General features: G+C 43.1%; 1 protein-coding gene across 1 annotated transcript in view; it reads left to right on the top strand.

The window, feature by feature from the left end:
- The window catches only part of SI (sucrase-isomaltase), a 220,785-nt gene that overhangs the window by 97,341 nt on the left and 104,078 nt on the right, over positions 1–19,366 (top strand). Inside the window, exons 40-45 of the mRNA XM_053309014.1 lie at positions 3,372–3,520; positions 7,566–7,650; positions 7,749–7,805; positions 13,572–13,696; positions 13,927–14,015; positions 14,706–14,755. Of these exons, the coding sequence (XP_053164989.1) occupies positions 3,372–3,520; positions 7,566–7,650; positions 7,749–7,805; positions 13,572–13,696; positions 13,927–14,015; positions 14,706–14,755 (555 nt within the window). The remainder of the gene's footprint in view (positions 1–3,371; positions 3,521–7,565; positions 7,651–7,748; positions 7,806–13,571; positions 13,697–13,926; positions 14,016–14,705; positions 14,756–19,366) is intronic.

Below are 19,366 nucleotides of genomic sequence, written 5' to 3'. Positions count from 1 at the left end.
GACTGGGGTTAATGTCTTAGAGGGGTTTCATACGAGGTAACCATATACAGCAATGTCGGAACTGCAACAGCCAACGGCATCATTCAGTTTTGCTACTGATGGTTCACAGTTATTGTGCGTTGTATGTGTGCTAAAAAAAGTAACATTTTGGTGCAGTGCTCAAAATAGCTTAACTTTCGACACTTCCTGCTGCAGTAAAACCAACCATCTGAGAAAGCTCCCTTCCTTCTGTAATTGGTCCAAAGTCAAACAATAGGTTGCATCCCCCACTGGGACAAAGTTCTAATCAACAAAACATAAAGGACTACTAGATAGAATACAACAGCCCTCTCTTTCTCTATCCATTATCCATCCCTTCTTTTCCTTTTTGGCTCATGGTGAAGCTACATGCACACTGATGTCACTGTCTTAATGGGCATGATGAGGATGAGTCTGATAATTATGATGCTGCTGCCATTAATGTTCCCTCTGCTTTACACTGAGGAAGGAGAGGAGAGCTGGTCTTGTGGGTAGCAAGCATGACTTGTCCCCTTAGCTAAGCAGGGTCTGCCCTGGTTGCATATGTATGGGAGACTTGATGTGTGAGCACTGCAAGATATTCCCCTCAGGGGATGAAGCCGCTCTGGGAAGAGCAGAAGGTTTCAAGTTCCCTCCCTGGCTTCTCCAAGATAGGGCTGAGAGAGATTCCTGCCTGCAACCTTGGAGAAGCCGCTGCCAGTCTGTGAAGACAATACTGAGCTAGCTAGACCAATGGTCTGACTCAGTATATGGCAGCTTCCTATGTTCCTATGTTCCTAAGTATTTTTCAGCCTGTTTGCATAGCAAACTAAACAATGCAAGGAATTCAGTGGCAAGGTCCAGAGGGGTGCCATGTTAGTCTGCTGTGGCAAAAACAATGGAGCCTTGCAGCAGCTTGAAGACTGGCAAAGTTATTTTAGTAGAAGCTTTTGTGGACTAAAGCAAAGTTGTGCTGACGAGTCAGTGTCAACTCCTGGCAACCACAGAGCCCTGTGGTTTTCTTTGGTAGAATACAGGAGGGCTTTACCATTGCCATCTCCCATGCAGTATTATACGATGTTCCCTTCAGCATCATCCTATATCACTGCTGCCCTATATAGGTGTTTCTCATAGTCTGGGAAACATACCAGTGGGGATTCGAACCAGCAACCTCTTGCTCCCTAGGCACATTACTTCCCCGCTGTGCCATTAGGTGGCTACTGGACTACAAACCATTAATCAAATGCATGGATTTAGTGCTAACTTTGATTTGTAAATACAAGGAATTACTGTACATTACCCCATTAATCCCTTAGTTATCCACAACAAGAAGGAGGGAAAGAAAGTTGCACAATGATAAATTTTGAGTATGCAAAATTATTAGGGTTTGGCATTTATCAGTAACTTAGCAATAGCTCTTAGCAATAGCAATAGCACTTACATTTATATACCGCTTTATAGCCGGAGCTCTCTAAGCAGTTTACAATGATTTAGCATATTGCCCCCAACATTCTGGGTACTCACTTATGAATCTGAATCCGAATATGACAGATATTTATATACTGCTTTTCATCAAAAGTTCCCAAAGCAGTTTACATAAATAAAGAAAATGGCTCCCTGTCCCCAAAGAGCTCACAATCTAAAAAAAGAAGATAGCAACAGTCACTGCAGGGATGCTGTGCTGGGGATTGATAGGATCAGTTGCTCTCCCCCTGCTAAATAAAGAGAATCACCACTTAAAGTGCCTCTTTGCTCAGTTAGCAGGGGTTCTTGACTACTAAAAGAAAAAGCAATCCCCCCAGTTAGAAAACAGGGCACACTTAGAAATGTTTTGTAGAAAATGGGTTAATACTATAGGTGGAAAAATAAACTAAATAGAAATCAGCACTTCTATTTGTATTAAACCACTTGTAGTAGCAAGGTAAAATGCATTTATGCAGCATATTTCTAAAGGATTATAGGTTCCTTTAAGAAGAAAAAAACCAGCACTTTATCTCACAGCAGCACACCTTTTAATAGGTCTTTTAAAGCCTTTAAAAATGCAGATTCAGGGTTATCGCGTTGCTTCCAGTCTTAGCCAATTTGCCAAGGTATTGTTCAGCGCATTTAATAAAGATTGAAAAGGCTGACTGACATCACCCATTAGCAGTCTTTTTTCCTTTTTAAAAGTCCTGTGTGGTGCCCTGCAGGAATGAAGGCTAATACACCAGAATGTGGCATACATGCTTTAGACTAGGCTGAGAAACATGCGCACAAACACACACACACACACACACACACACACCGGATATTTATGAAACTACCTCAAAGATTGATTATTCCATTGGCAACGGAATGCATAGAGCACTCTTCGTGATTGCTTGCCTTGCATAGCATGCCATGATAACACAAAGCACTGCCCATGTACATTTGAGCTTTCCCTGATTATGCTGACCTAAATTAGTGTTACAAGAATTCACAGAGTTGGAAGTTTTGTTTAGGTTATATGGGAAAATTCCCTACTCTGAGGTCATTCATACAATAAAAAATTGTGTTCTACCTGGATTTGGGAGCTGTGTATGCTCTCAATTTTCAGTTGTGTGGAAGCAAGGTAAAGCTTGCTTCTAGGAGGAAAACCTGGGTAGAAGTGATTGTATGGAAGCAAGGTAGGAGGAAAAGCTGCCCAGGTTTTCCTCCTAACTTGCTTCCACACAATCACTTCTACGCAGCTTTTCCTCCTCCCTTGCTTCAACGCAACCGACAATTGGGAGCACACATTGCTCCCTAACACAGGTAGAATACAGTTCATGGTTGAGGCTACTGTCACTATCGACTAAAATTGGGCTAGGGGATTTTAGCTGACCGTGAGGAACAACGGGCTCGCAGGCAAGCCCGGCTGCCTCACAGTGGGTTACCTGCTTAGGAAGCCCTCCCTTTAGCCCAGGTTAGCGGAACAATCACTATGCGAACCTGGGCTATGCAATCGTGTGTTGCCGTGGCGTGACTCCGCGCTGCAGCAACTCACGAGAAGACCCCTGAACGGGAGGCTAAAAAGTAGCCTCCCGGCTCGGGGGTCTCTCCAGCATGCTCTGCGTGCTTTCGCAGAGCATGCTGGAACTCCCAGGGGCTGTGTGGCCCCTGAACTCCCAAGCCCACACCAGGGCTGTGCAAACCAGTTCAAACTTGAACCGGTTTGAATTTGAACCGGGTCGAATCGATGGTTTTCATTCGAACCAAACCAGCCATCAGGTTCGAATTGCAGGTTCGAATTAAAACCAAACTCTGTGTGTGTGTGTGGGGGGGGGGGGTGTTCGATTCGAGAAAGTTCTAAGTGTGCCATGTATTTGCAGCATGGAGATTTTCCATAATTCTAATAATAATCTTTGCCTTATTAGTTGCAAGATCCTGTATCCTTTAATGAAACCTTTGAAGATATATCCAGGAGTGTGCTGAATATCAGATATACTTTGCTCCCCTACCTCTACACACTGATGTATGAAGCCCATGCTCATGGTAGCACAGTTATACGCCCACTACTCCATGAGTAAGTATGAAATTTTCTGCCTGTTTCATTTGAAACAAAAACCCATAACATAATCTTATATTATCTCAAAATACGGATCACTTGGGAATAATAAGAATGGGTCCAGCTTCTGAATGTTTCTTCATTCATTCATCACAAGATGACTGAAGCAAGTTATCTTATGATGTGAGAGAAATGAGATTTGGGAACTGATAGGCTGTGGCTGGAAATTAGGCTGAAGAGAAGCAAGCAACCTGCTGCTTGCTTCCCTTCTACTTTGGACCTAAAGAGAAAACATTGGTAAACACAATCAGTGTTCCCTGTAAGAGGGATTCCCAGATGCTGTTGTTGAGATGGGCCCTATCCACCCCCAGCAAATACCTCCAGTGACTGTTGCTGGTGTCTATCTTATGTTTCTTTTTAGCTTGTGAGCCCTTTGGGGACAGGGATCCATCTTATTTATTTGTTATTTCTCTGTGTAAACCGTCCTGAGCCATTTTTGGAAGGGCGGTATAGAAATCAAATAAATAAATTAATAATAATAATAATAATAATAATAATAATAATAATAATACAACTCCCATTATCCCCTGCCAAAGGTCATTGCATCTCAGGATTCTTGGAGTTGTAGTCAACAACTTCTGGGAATCCCTCTTACAGGGAACACTGAACACAATAAGTAAACAAGCAAATAAGGGGATGCATTCTCTGAGTGTGACTTCCCCCCCTCTCCTTTAAACTGCAAGGGCGAATGCTCATTCTCAATAAGCAAGGAAGAGGAATTCGCCTCTGATGGCATGCTTCTGATTCCAGTGCTCCTGCCCATATCTTTCAGCTATGATTTTTTTCCCCACAGGTGCCCACTGATGTTTGATATTAACAGACAGCTGGTTACCTAACAGCAATTCATAATAATATGCAAGAATGTTTAATATTTGACAGCATTATATAAATGACATGCAATGATACTTGTATTTTACTGGACATTATTTGAAAGATGACATACTTCCCCTGTAATAGATGTCATTTGACAACAGACATGCAGTAGCAGTCAGTATATGCATGTATTTGGTAGCTGACCTGCACTAGTAACAAATATTTGAAAATGACATGCTGCAGCATCAGTAAACACTGGCTTTTGTTCTAATTTTTACTCATTTAGGTAACTAGTCTGGAAACATACCCTTAAAAGGGTGATAAAATCAGTTAAACATATTTCAGATTTGGGGCTCATGTTTCATCATCCAAATTTTAGAATCTTTTAAAGAATCATTTCATCCATTTCAGTCCTGGCAGCATCTGTCTTCATTTAAAGTGCAGTTCAAAATCAGTGGTAAAACTGAACTTTCTTCTTGTGTGATATAGCTAATAATTGTTTTGGTCTAGGCTGGAGAAAAAATTTAATGGATTTGGACAGGGTGGACATTTGTTTGTTTGTTTGTTCAATTTATATACTACCCTTCCTAAAGTGGCTCAGGGCAGTTTACATTAAAATCAAAAACACATAATAAAACAATTGAAATTGTAAAAAAACGAAACATAAACACCAGATTAAAACTCATTAAAATTAAAACTAGATATCATTAAAAATCAGGCTAAAAAGATGAGTCTTTAAGGCTCTCCTGGAGCATTCCCAGACAGTGGATTTAAATCCAGGCTTAAATCCTAGAGTGAATCTATTCGCCAACCCAAAAAGAAGATGCAAAAAGTGGATTTTTAAAATCCCAGACATAATTTGAGCTAAGCTCCAATGTGCAATGAAAACCCCGAATCCTGTATGGAGTGCTCCCCAATAGCTCGCAGGGACTTTATTCATTCATTTATTTATTTATTTACCACCCAAAACTTGTGTCTCTGGGTGGTTTACAATTAAAATCAATTAACAATTAAAATCATTTTAAACATTAAAAATATTTAAAACATTTAAAACCCAGTATTAAAAATGTTAAAACTATAAACCTAATTAAAAGCCTGGGTCAATAAATGTGTCTTTGGTGCCTTTTTAAAAGTTGCCAGAGATGGGGAGGCTTTTATTTCAACGACTTTGACGTAAATATGGAAGATACGTGAATGCACACCTGCCTTTCCATGGTCTCAGGTAGGGATGTGCATGAACCTCTTTGGAGGCCCTTTGATGGGCCTCCAAAGAGGTTCGAACGCTAGCCAGCTTGAAGCTTCGACGGCGGAGGGGATGCCTTTAAGGGAGGGGGAGGATGCACTACCCACCGACCCCTACCGCCGCGTTCCTTCCGCCGCGCATAATTTCCAAAAAGCCATCGGGGTGACAGCATGCCTCCCTGCCACCCTGTTTCCCTATTTACTGGATATACCCGGAAGTACTAGATGCACCTGCGCATGTCGGGCATGTCGCACGCACGCACCTGACGTGTGCAGGTCCTTCTAGTGCTTCCGGGTATATCCGGTAAATGGGGAAACGGGGCAGCAGGGAGGTATGCTGATGAGTGCATCCTCCCCCGTCCCTAAAGGCATCCCCCCGCCATCAAACCAGCCCCCACCGGTTCCGTGCACATCCCTAGTCTCAGATCAGAGGAGAGTGGAGGTTCAAGCAAGACTACTGATGAAGGCAGATACCTGGCGGCGGCAGCAGGATTTGGAGCCTGGTATTGGGTGGAGACAGGATCAAAGGGGCAGCAGACAAAAGAGAGTATGAGCTGCTACTGGCTGTGTTCAGAAGCAAGGGGGTCTGGAGACAAGACACAGCAAGAGCTGTGGTTCCAGCTATTGCTGGCCATGTCATCCTTTTCTGTATTGTAATCTAGCATGCAATGCCTAAGAAAAGGTAGGAAGGGGCAGGAGAGCAAGTACCTGGGTAGCCAGGAATAGGGGCTAGGAGCGCCTCCAACCCCTCTGCTGGCCTCCCCAAAATCAGCCTAGGCCACCTGTGACCTGAATTGCGCATGTGTGGAGGCCATTTTCATGACCTTTGCATGACCTCCGGAGACCATTTGCATCACCATGAAAATTGTGTGGTGATGCAAATGGCCTCCACACATGCGTGATGGTCATGAAAAATGTGCAAAGGTCATGAAAACCAGCCTGCATCCAGCCCAGGCTGATCTTCGGGAGGCCAGCGTGGGGGGGGGGGATGGAGGAGCTGCCGCCGCCTGCAAATAGCAGGTATCTATCTTTTCTTCCCCCACCCCCCTTCCTTAGGCTAAGGATTGTCCCTTTACAAATATATACCCGAAGTGGTTTGGACGGGTTTGTTTAGAACCAGGGCTTGTCCAGTTCGAACTTGGACTGGCTGAACCGGACCCGTTTGATCCAAACCACAGTTTGAATTGAGCCAGCTCACACATCCCTAGCCAGGAGGGGCTGTTGCTGGAGTTGTTGGTGAGGCAGATAAGTTAAAAAAGGGAAGATAGAAAAGTGATATTAAACAGAAGAGTGGAAGAAGGCTACAGAAGAAGCAAAGGCTCAGAGAGAGACTTACCTGATGAGACAGTTCCTATAATGGATCCAGAGCAGCAGAGATCAGCATTTAAAGTGCCAGGCCTGAATCAAGCTGTAAGGGAGCTTTGTGGGACTGTGGGAAGGGGCACCTCTGGAGCTGGGGTGCCCTTTATAAACATATTATATATGTTTAACTATCACTGTTTATGTTGTACTTTTGTGACCAATTTTTAAAAAACTTTAAATCTGCTTCTAACTTTCCCCCATAAATTCTGTTAAACTGCCCTGCTTGTCAGATCTCCTTAATTTCTGAAAACCCAGGGCCTGTCTTCTCTGTCTTTGCTGCTTGAGCTGTTTATTCACACCAGTAGAACATCTTCAACATGTGGAGAGTATTAGGCAATCTTTTTCTGCCATGGCAAATTTGTAATTTTTTCCTGTCCTAGGTTACAGCTATACATCCTGCTGTGTTCACATTCTTCAACCTTTAGAGCACTCGGGGCTTCAGGAAATCCAAAATTGTATTTTAATTTGTTATTAGTATAGCTGGCATATGCTCACTGAGTTGTTTTTTAGAGGTCAAATCCCCACAGCAAAGGTTATTATTCCAGTAATATTATCACACTTCATTATATACTGATTTTGCTTTCAGGTTTACAGATGATAAAACAACATGGAATATATATGAACAGTTTCTCTGGGGATCTGCTTTCCTCATTAGCCCTGTGCTACAAGAAGTAAGTATATCATATGTATATATGCATGGCCACCATTTTCATATACATATTTTGAGTCACTTTTTTCTGTAACATGTATGCATGTATTCAAATTGCAGAATCGGACAGAAGTGGATGCATATTTTCCTGATGCCCTCTGGTATGATTATTACACAGTAAGTGAAAAATCTGAGGCTTCTCGGTAAAGAACAGATCTTTCTCACTAAGAATATTGATATAATTTGGTTAAAACACCTGCCAAACCTCATAAAGAAAGATATTTAAAATATTTTGACGTGTGTAAGAATGTAAGAAGAGCCCTGCTAGATTAGACTAAAGGCCTTTCTAGTCCAGCATCCTGTTTCTCGCAGTGACCAGCCAGATGTTCCTGGAAAGCTCACCAGCCGGAAATGAAGAAATCCCCCCTCCTACCATTGCTTCCTTGCAACTGCTATTCAGAGGCATAGTACCTCCAAAACTGGAGGCAGCATAGCAATGTATAGAAAAGCAAGATCCCATGACGTAGCCACCATTGGACAAGGAGGGACAAATGTCTCTGGGCCTCTGGGATTGGGGGTGCCATCACAGCACCCCCTTTTCCTCCTGTACCCAGCCAGTGAATGATGCTCTCACTGGCTGGGAGTTCAAGACACAGCCCCTCTTGCAGGTGTTGGCCTCAACCCCTGCATCCAAGGATGCAGGGGGTGTGGCCAGTGCACACCGGTAGCAGTGGATGGAGGGGCCGCTGGCAGAACCCTGTCCCCAGACTCCCAGGAAGCCCTTGCTAGATGCTCCATTGTTGGAGATCTTGAGGACAGATGTAAAGTGACTCCCACTGGGGCAATGCAAATAGCATCATTTTGCCAGTGCTTATTATCATCTCCATCAGCCACCCAGAATGGGCATGTCATTGAAGAGAACAACAACAACAAAATCATAGGTCTGAGCATTCTTGTTTATATAGCTTCCTAATGACCTAAAAAAAAAAAAAAGCAGTCATAACTTTGTACATGGGTTTCCTAGGAAGTGATTGGTTCAACGATTTCTTCTGGAAGCCGGGAAATCCAGGCTTCTCTCAGCTGCTTTTCATCCACATGAAGACAGCATAGCTAACATGGAGATACTGAATGAAGTTGAGTGTTGCAATATGACCGCTTGCAGAAGCAAGGCAGACTCCATAACAGATGAAGAGGAGTGGGAAATGGGCATGAAAAAGAAGAAGAGAAGCAGGCCTATACACTAGCTATTCCTTTAAAAGCCTATGCACAGGCTATTCTCTATCTCATCTTCTGCTCTCCAAGAAAGCTTACAATTGATTAAAAATAGATTAAAAAAACCTCCCAGCCAGGAGCAGAGCCACCATTAAGCAACCACTTAAAAGAACACGGGCCAGCACCTCTCAGGGCCCATGCCTCACATCCCAGACATGCCCCTGCATCTGATGTCCCCAGACATGCCCCTGCATCTGACCAAAGCTGTCACTCATCTGGGAAGCCAATACGGCCACCCAGCAATGAGCAACTGTTCTTGTAATTGCTCTCCCCACCAAACCCCATGAGGCTCTACACACTGATAGTGTGTAGAGCCTCAGGGTCTCCCTCCCTTGAAAATCCTGACAGGCGAATACTCTCCTCAACTTAAAATTGGCCTTAGGAACATAGGAAGTTGTCTTATATCAAGTCAGACCATTGGTCCACTTAGCTCAGTATTGTCTACACCAATGGTTCCCAACCTGCAGTAGTCCTGATGTTGCTGAACTACAACTCCCATCATCCCCAGCCACAATCTATGTTCTGCTACAGCTGTTCAGCAACATCTGGAGCAGTGATCCCTCTATAATTTTTTTTTTCATCTCTGCTTGGTATGAGTTTTGTTCTGGGTGGCAGTATCAAGGCAGCGTGTGCGCACATGCATTCAGAGTGGTGCCTTCCTGATTCAACCTGAGCGGGATCTAAAATGAACTGAGTGGACGCCGTAGAGCTAAAGCTGATCTGGAGTACTAGACGGCTGAGAACCCCTGGTCTACACTGACTGGCAGTGGTTCTCCAAGCTTTCAGGCAAAAGCCTTTCCCAGCCTTTCAGGAGATGCCATGGATTGAACCTGGGATCTTCTGCATGCAAAGCAGATGCTCTACCACTGAGCGACAGCCCCATCCCCTTCTGCAAGCAAACAAAGATATACTTATTTCAGAGAGAGTTTGGAGTTTCAGGAAGGATTGTTGTGTTAACCAGGCTGGCAGTCTTTGCTGCTGCTGTGTATTTGGTTCTTTTAAATGGGTTTCAATATTGCATTTTAATTGTGCATGTTGTTTTATATTGTTTATAGTCATAATTCTGCTAACTGCCCTGTGCGCCATCGACCATGAGACAGGATATAAATGTGAAACATAACAAATAGATACACAGACATGCAGTATAATTTGCTTCATGATAACTCACCTCCATCAGAAGGGAAGGTGCTCAGTTGCAAATTTACTCAAATCTTCAAGCGAGGACTTTCCTACTAAGAATGGGTTACAGTATTGCAATTAGAGATGTGCAAATCGATTCAAGTTGAACCAATTTGAGCGTGAATCAGGCCATTTAGAATGATTCAAACTCTAATCAAATCGCCCTTAGAATGAAGGACCTGATTTGAGTTTGAATCAAATCGTCCCTGATTCGAGTGATTCAAGTGCAATTCTGGTGGGCTTTCCCCCCTTGCTGATTGGTTTTCTGGCACAAGCTTCTGATTGGCTTGCTTCTTCAGATCTCCTTGCTTCTTCAGATCTCCTTGCTTCTTGGTTTCTTGTTTTAATACAAAACTAGTATTGTCATTGGCTGGCGGGTGGAGGAGGAAGGGGAAAACACAAAAGGAGGGAATTTCAAAATGTTCAAAGGAGTTCAGAGGCAGAGGGGAGGCCAGGAAGAGCCCTTAGTGTGCCCTTGAAAGGGATACATCAGGCAAGGAAGGAGGAATCAAGCAAGGTTTTATTTTTTTGTCCCCCGTCCCCCCCACAGCAGCTGAATATAATATGCTGTGCTGTTGCTGCCATATTATTAACTGTTTGGTTAATAATATAATAACTTGGTTAAGAACTGCTAATTGGGCAAAGAGGCACCTTTTACTGTGGTGATTCTCTTTATTTAGCAGGGGGAGAGTAACTGGCCCTATTCACCCCCAGCACGGTACTTCCAGTGACTGTTGCTGGTGTGTGTCTTATGATTCTTTTTAGAATGTGAGCCCTTTGGGGACAGGGAGCCATCTTATTTGTTGTTTCTCTTTGTAAACCGCCCTGAGCCATTTTTGGAAGGGCGGTATAGAAATTGAATTATTATTATTAATTATAATTATTATAATTATAATTATAATTATTATTATTATTATTATTATTATTAAACTTGGGTGCCTGTCTGCGTTCCTTGAGTTCTGTTCTGGTATGTTTGTGAGATGCTGTTATGGCGAGAAATGGTGTGGCAGCTTAGTTCTCTCTGTGTGTGTGTGTGTGTGTGTGTGTGTGTGTGTGTGTGTGTAATATTTTCTTGGTGATTGATGTGAGATGAGCCCCATATCTGGCCTTGAGACTAACTTGTGCTTCACTCACTCTGCAATCTGCAGTCTGTAATGCAAGGTGTAAGTCAAAATGTGGCTGAAGACGTTGTTCTAGTTGAACTTATGGCTATGCTTGCTGCTAGCTGTTGCAATGATGAAGTAAGAAGTCATAATTGTGTGCGAGAGTGCAACTTGTGCCAGTGATGTTACTAAAGCACAGGCACTGTGGCTGGTAGTGGATTCTGGATCGGTGATCCTTTTTGGCCATTTTTGGACTGTATGTTCTGTTTTGGGAGGGACTGTGTGCCTCTGTTCTGCTGTGTTTTTCAAGGTAGGGTTGCAAAATGTGTGCACTCTGCTTGTTTTGGCCTTACAATGGGGGACCCAAAACACCCCATTGTTCCCATGGGTAGGTCCTAGGGACACCAAAGTGGGTTGAATGGTACAGCATGAGTGCTACCTACCACCCAACCCACAAAAGAAATGGGCAAGAAGGCAATTAATTTTTTTTTTTTTAAATTAAAAATCCCATAGGATCCAATGGGATTTTTGGGGAAAGTTTTTTTAAAATAATATTTTTAAATCACTTGCTTGCATATTTCTTTTGTGGGTTGGATGGTAGGTAGCGCCCATTATACTCTACCAACACACTTTCGTGTCCCTAAGACCTACCCATGCAGAATAATGGGATGATTCATGTTCCCCATTTTCCCCTATGGCCGAATCACTCGAATTGATTTGAGTTGATTTGTCAAAACAGCCGGCAATAGCCACTGTTCTGATGAATTGATTTGAGTATTTTGCGATTTGATTTGAGCTCAAATCAAATCACAAAATCTGATTCGTGCACATATGTAATTGTAATGCAATCTGAATCTGGAAGAAATTCTTACAGCTTTTTCATCACCACATGACGTCTCTGAAAATTCAATATATCTTACTCTGTATACAACTATCATAGCTTCAGGAACATTGATCTGGAATGAATGAATGAATGAATGAATGATCTAGAAAGTACTGTGACCTCTTAAAAAGGTTCTAATCATTTATCAAGAGGGAAAAGGTGATTTGTCTATTTATGCCTGGGTTTTTTAAAAAAAATCATTTGCATCAAAGACCAAGACTCCAGTCCTGAAAATATTATTCACACTCTCTGACATCTTTACTAATGAAACACCAGTGTTCCAGAGTTCCAGCTGCACTGGTGCTAAAGGGAAGGGAATTAGAGGGGAGGGAATTTCAATGACCTTCCTTTCCCCAGAAGCCACCTCACCCCAAAATATGTCCCTGTGGGACAACCCTTAGGGACATATTTTCAAGTGGCACAGATAACTTCTGGGGGAAGGGGAGGTCATTTGCCCTAACCACTGAGCCAACAGGGGAATTTTTCAGAAGCACCAGTTCTTGTCATGTCTCACCAGTGCTTCATTAGTCAGAGTGTCAGACTCAGAAATAAATGAGACAAACTAGTTGCAACTATATGAACAAATAAAGCAGTCTGAAGTCAAGCCATCCATCCATCCAGGTCAGTGTTTACATTGACTGGCAATGTTTCTTCAGACAGAGGGCTTTCCCAGACCTATGTAGACATTGCAGAAGATCCCAGGGATTGATCCTTGGACCTTCTGCATGCAAAGCATGGGCTCTACCCGGAGAGCTGGTCTTGTGGTAGCAAGCATGGCTCATCCCCTTAGCTAAGCAGGGTACACCCTGGTTGCATTTGAAGGAGAGACCACATGTGAGCAGCACTGTAAGAAATACACCTCTCAGGGGATGGAGCCACTCTGGGAGGTGTAGAAGGTTTCAAGTTCCCCCCGAAGATAGGGCTGAGAGAGATTCCTGCCTGAAACCTTGGAGAAGCTGCTGCCAGTCTATGTAGACAATACTTAGCAAGATAGACCAATGGTCTGACTCAGTATATGGCAGCTTCCTATGTCCCTATGTACCACTGTGGTTTGGCCCACCGCAACTAACTTCAGTCTCCACCTCCACCTGTTTTTTTTCCTGTCAAGTATCTTGGAATGCCTCTCCCTACTTCCATAGAACCCACAACTGCCTGTGAGGGAAAGAGAAAAAGGAGGAACCAGTAACAATAATGTTTTGGTATTGATATTTAAACCTTCTCAAACTCTACAGAGAAAATGTCAATAAATATGGGATGGGATTCAAACATGACTGACTTTCCCTGTGCTGGGTCTCAATAGTAACTTAGCCCTAGTAAAGAAATTACTGAGATAAAGCAGCCGAGATAATAATCAAATTATTTTTTAGCTTAATTGCATTCACTGTAGTTTGCTGAAATATTCTGAAGTGGGCATCTTGTAATAGCTGTGCAGGTAATTAAACACAGATAACAGATGTTTATGGCTACAAGGAAGGCCTACTGAAAATGCTTGCTTTTTATGTATAGAATGAAAACATTGGAATGAGAAGACAATATAAGAACTTACCAGCTCCTCTTGAACATATCAACCTTCATCTCAGAGGTGGCTACATTTTCCCATGGCAACTTCCTGCTGCAAATACAAAAATCAGGTACAGTCAGATGTGCTGGAATGTGTATATCCTTTCAAAACATGGAAATAGGTTAAAGCATGCCCCCACTTACCAGTTCAGAAATGCTGGCAACTAACATGGAGTGCAGGTAAACTGAAATGTATCATGGTCCAAGTATAAGAGAGAAATATAATCCAACGGTTTTTCAGTTTAACCTTTAAGAACAATGACAGCTGAATTAATTATCTTTTATATTCCCTTGTTTATAGCCGAAAAAATCCAATGGGCCTTACAGTTGCTTTGGATGATAATGGGGCCGCTCAAGGGCTACTTTACTGGGATGATGACACAATGATTGGTAGGTGTGATAGAATCTATCCTGGCCTGTTTTATAGGGTTGCTGTGTAGATTGCTAAGATTCACATGACCTGCTATAAGCCAAAAGGAGGCAATAATCCAATAGCATGTCAGTAAAATGGGATGAGAGAGCATAACATCCTGGCAGGCGTGATTTCTGAATCTGCCCAAGTCTGGTTCCTGCACTGTGTTACCAACATCTCCATACAGCTTCAAATGTTGGGTGAAACTTCAAATTCTTTACTGCCTTCCTTACATTGGAAGACTCCTCCTTCCTCTTTAATTGCTACTGATTGATTGATTAAGTGCTGTCAAGTTGATGTCGACTTTTAGCGACCACATAGATAGATTCTCTCCAGGATGATCTGTCTTCAACTTGGCCTTTAAGATCTCTCAGTGATGCATTCATTGTTGTCGTAATCAAGTCCATCCACCTTGCTGCTGGTTATCCTCTTCTTCTCTTCTCTTCTCTTCTCTTCTCTTCTCTTCTCTTCTCTTCTTTTCAACTTTTCCTAGCATTATGGACTTCTCAAGGGAGCTGGGTTTTCACATAATGTGTTCAAATATGATAGTTTGAGCCTGGTCATTTGTGCTTTGAGTGAAAATTCTGGATTTATTTGTTCTATGATCCATTTGCTATACACACACAATCAATATTAACATTTTTTGTATTTCTACCTTTAAAATACAGATGCATATGAGAAGGGCCTTTACCTCTTGCACACATTTAATGCAAGTCAGGTATGTATATTTTCTGACCCTGTATCCTTGTTTCAGGTTGTATGTGCTACCCAGCCCTACTCTAAAAATTGGGTTATTTTTTTTGCAAAACTTAACTATTGTAGCAATTTACAGAGACAGAGGGAAGGGGACAGGAGAGATAAAGAGAAAGACTGCTTTTCTTTTATTTCTTTTATTTCTTATTTATTTGTACACTTATATCCTGCTCTTCCTCTCAGGAGCTCAGAACGGTGTACATGTTTATATTTATCCTGACAACAACCATGTGAGGTAGGTTAGGCTGAGAGATACATGACTGGCCCAGACTCACCCAGTGAGTTTTATGGTTGAATTGAGATTTAAACTCGGGTCTTCCTGGTCCTGATCCTCTAACCACTACGCCAGGCATCCCCAAACTGCGGCCCTCCAGATGTTGCTGAACTACAACTCCCAGCATCCCTAGACACAATTTTTTCTGGCTGGGTATGCTGGGAGTTGTAGTTCAGCAACATCTGGAGGGCCGCAGTTTGGGGATGCCTGCACTACGCTATGCTGGTGTAAATTGAATGTCACCTTTGGCCATAGTTTATCTATCTATCTAGATATTTCTCTTAGGTATACCCATTGCTAATCCCTTGTGTGGCAGCTCCCGCGAGAGTTCACGAGCATGCTGCCGGCAGGGGAAAAGGAAAGTGGTGCCACCGGAGGCAAGGTGGGAAACAAAGTGGCAGTGGGGGTGAACGGGCGCTGAGGGAAGAAGACAGTAGCAGGAGTGGGCAGGGGTGGGCAAGAGAAGACGGCAGTGGGGAGAGCGGGCGGTGGGAGAAAATAGGGATTCACACTCAGGTCTTCCTGGTCCTAGACCAACACTCTAACTACTATGCTATGCTGGCTCTTAGATGTTGCTTCTTTACATTTATTTCATCAGTGTACCCATTTCACTCTCATGGCTCTTCAAACCGTTTTACTTGAACCTCTCTTACCTCTCATATTATTAACGCATTTGTTCATCGCATTTCAACCATGATTCCTCTAAGGGACTTGGAAAGTGTCCTTGGATTTTCCTAGTTTTGCTTATTTTAAAGATCAATACTCTGCCTTTTCAATCAAACAATTGCCAAGATGGTTCCCAACAGATTAAAACAATGCAAAATAATACAACTTAAGCAATCTGCAGAGCAGCACCCACATAATAAGTGGTGCACTTATATTCTGTTATGGCACAGAGAAATCAAAATGGCTTCTGCCTGGTACCTAAAGAGGTTGACAGGGAAATATATTATCCTCATAATGGTTATGTAAAACTGGGTCAGGTTCACCCAGCATGCTTCATGGCTGAAGAGGGGCTTGCTCTGAGATCTCCCCCATAAAAGTCCAAATCTACCAAGTTAAAAAAATAATCTGATTCCATTCCAGACCTACGCTGTTTGACCCACAAGCCATGAATTGTGGCCTGCAAGGAGCTTCCTCAATGCCTGTGAAAACATTGGGAACTTAATTGGAAACATGCCTAAGCCTACACCTCAATCAGCAGGCTTCTGCGTAAGCTAGGCCAGCCTGTCCTATCAGACTGGGCCTGGAAATACTTAAGGACATAAGAACAGCCCTGCTGGATCAGGCCCAAGGCCCATCTAGTCCAGCATCCTGTTTCACACAGTGGCCCACCAGATGCTGCTGGAAGCCTATAGGCAGGAGTTGAGGGCATGCCCTCTCTCCTGCTGTTACTCCCCCACAACTGGTACTCAGAGGCATCCTGCCTCTGAGGCTGGAGGTGGCCTGTAGCCCTCCGACGGGCTACAGTAGTAGGGAAGTAGTAGGGAAGCCCTACTTCCCTGCCCTTCTGAAAGAATTTTACTTAGCTCAGCCGGGCAGTTAGTCCTTTTTCCAGTAATAATAGTAGTACATGTAGTAGTCAAAATTATTCGGTTCACAGCAGTGCTCTCCCTTGCTTAATAATAATCTTAGCCACAAGTATATCCAATGTTATATTCTGTGCTCTTCCAACACTATGGTTGTGCAGGAAATTGGTTTCTGGATGATTTTTGTTTTGCTGGAGGATTAGCAAAACTCCAGATGAACAGAGATATGTTCAAGCCACAGTGAAATCTTTCTTCTGTTTGAGTGAAAGCTGGGAAGGATTCACTAATCCAGATCTGTGCTGCTCTTTGGTCTCACTGTTCTAGGATATTTGACATGCAGTAGTTGTGTATAATGAAGCAAGTGAGTTGAAATACATGTAATAGGTGTTGGCATTGTTAATGTTCCCCCCCCCCCCACACACACACACATAAAGGGCAAAAGCCTGGCGAAAAAGGTCGGTCTTGAGAAAAGCCTTGAAAGCCACTAAGGAGGGAGTTGAATGAATCTCGGGGGAAAGGGGATTCCAACGAAGAGGGGCAGCCACAGAGAAGGCCCTCTTACGGGCCCAGGCATCACGTACTGCACCAGGGCCAAGGACACTAAGGTGGGCCAACTGCGAAGACCTGAGAAGATGGGATACAACTGGCAGAGAGAGGCAATTCCAGAGATATACAAAACCCATAAGGATTTTGTAGCTGAGAACCAGCACTTTAAAGTTGACCCGGAAGTGGACAAGCAACCAGTGCAGCAACCATAAAAGAGGTGTAACATTATCAGATCCATGGCCACTCATGAAGAGGTGGGCCATTGCATTCTGGACTAATTGAAGCTTCCAAATCATTTCCAAAGGCAACTCTAGATAGAGTGCATTATAGTAATCCAAGCGAGAGGCAACAAAGGCATGGGTTACTGTTACCAGGACCTGCCGGTCAAGAAAATCTGCTAACTTGGCAAAGAGGCACCTTTTAACGTGGTGATTATCTTTATTTAGCAGGGGGAGAGTAACTGGCCCTTTCCACCCCCAGCGCAGTACCTCCAGTGACTGTTGCTGGTGTCTATCTTATGTTTCTTTTTAGATTGTGAGCCCTTTGGGGACAGGGATCCATCTTATTTATTTGTTATTTCTCTGTGTAAACTGCCTTGAGCCATTTTTGGAAGGGCAGTATAGAAATCGAATGAATGAATGAAAAGGCCATGATTGGCCAACCAGCCAAAGCTGGGCAAAGGCACTCCTGGCCATGGCCTCTACCTGCTGTTCAAGTAGGAGCTGCGATTCCAGAAGGACTCCCAGAGCACAAACCATCTCTCTCAAGGGAAGCACAACCCCATGAAGAGATAAATTCACACAAAGCAATTGGCCAGACTGCAAACTGAACAAGAGCAACTCGGTCTTGAAGGGATTAAGCCTGAGCTTGTTTTGGCCCATCCAAGTCCTGACAGCCTCTAGGCACTGAGCCAGTACATGAACGGCATCACCTGTTTGGCCAGGGGTAGAAATATAGCTGATTATCACCAAACCGACAGATGACCAGGCCCAGCAACTTCATGTAGATGTTAAAGAGAATGGCAGCAAGGACTGAGCACTGTGGAACTCCACAACAAAGGAGCCAATGTGCTGAACACTAACTCCCAATCAACACCGACTGGAATCGCCCAGTGTGATAGGACTGGAAACACTGAAGAACAGTGTCCCCAAGCCCCAGCCCACCTAGGCATTCCAGAAGGATAGCATGGTCAATGGTATTGAAATCCACTGAGAGATCAAGAAGAACCGAGATGCACTTCCCACATCAAGGTCACAGTAAAGGTCATCCAACAGGGCAACCAATGCCATTTCAGTGCTGGAGCCTGGCAAGGGTCCAGAAAATCAGTTTCCTCCAGGACTCTCATCAACTGAGCACACACCACCTGCTCCAAAATTTTAAGAAGAAAAGGAAGATTGGATGATAATTATTTAGATTGTCAGGGTCGAGATAGTCTTCTTCAGCAGTGGGTAGACCACCACCTCTTTAAGGACCGCTGGAACAAACCCCTCCCAAAGAGAAGAATTAACCATCTTCCGAAGCCAGGAAAGAACATGGCCTAATCAGCCCTAATCAGCCAGGCAGGGCAAGGGTCCAGGCTAGAGGTCACTGTGCCCACGTTGGTGAGAATCCTGGACTTGTAAGTCCTTCCTAAGGAATCTTAGACCTGCCAAACTAATTCCTTTTTCTTGGTTTCTTCCTTTGGTAAGGCTTTCAGGCTGAATATGGTGGAAGGAACAACTTTATTTATTTATTTATTTATTTAAGATATTTCTATACCACCCAAACTCACGTCTCTGGGCAGTTTACAACAGAAAGGTTAAAACATTAGTTACATCATAATAAATGACAGAAAAGTTAAAACATTAATTAAAACAAAATAAATGATAACAGAAAAGATTGATACATTACAACAATTTAAAATTTTTAATTTTTTAAAAAACCCACTATTTAATTAACTTTCCCCTTATGGCATAGCCATAATCAAATAATGTGTGTGTGGGGGGGGGGGAATGTCTTATTCATCATCTTATTTATTTATTATTGTAAACCACTTTGGGCACTTTTGTTGAAAAGTGGTATATTTTTTGGAAAGGGAAGGCGATAGAGGCAAGTCAGAATGGGCTGAGTTTATCTGTGAGTTTTGCCAATAGTGAAACTTTGCCTGTGGCTTTGATTATACAAAAGTTTATTTCAAAATGTGGGGTGAGGCTTGGTAAATTCTTTTTCACTAATGAAACTTGAAAGA

This window comes from Hemicordylus capensis, chromosome 3 (assembly GCF_027244095.1).
Source record: "Hemicordylus capensis ecotype Gifberg chromosome 3, rHemCap1.1.pri, whole genome shotgun sequence".
Taxonomy (NCBI): Eukaryota; Metazoa; Chordata; class Lepidosauria; order Squamata; family Cordylidae; genus Hemicordylus; species Hemicordylus capensis.
Note: the sequence above shows the minus strand (reverse complement) of the source record. Positions and strands in the feature narration are given on the sequence as shown.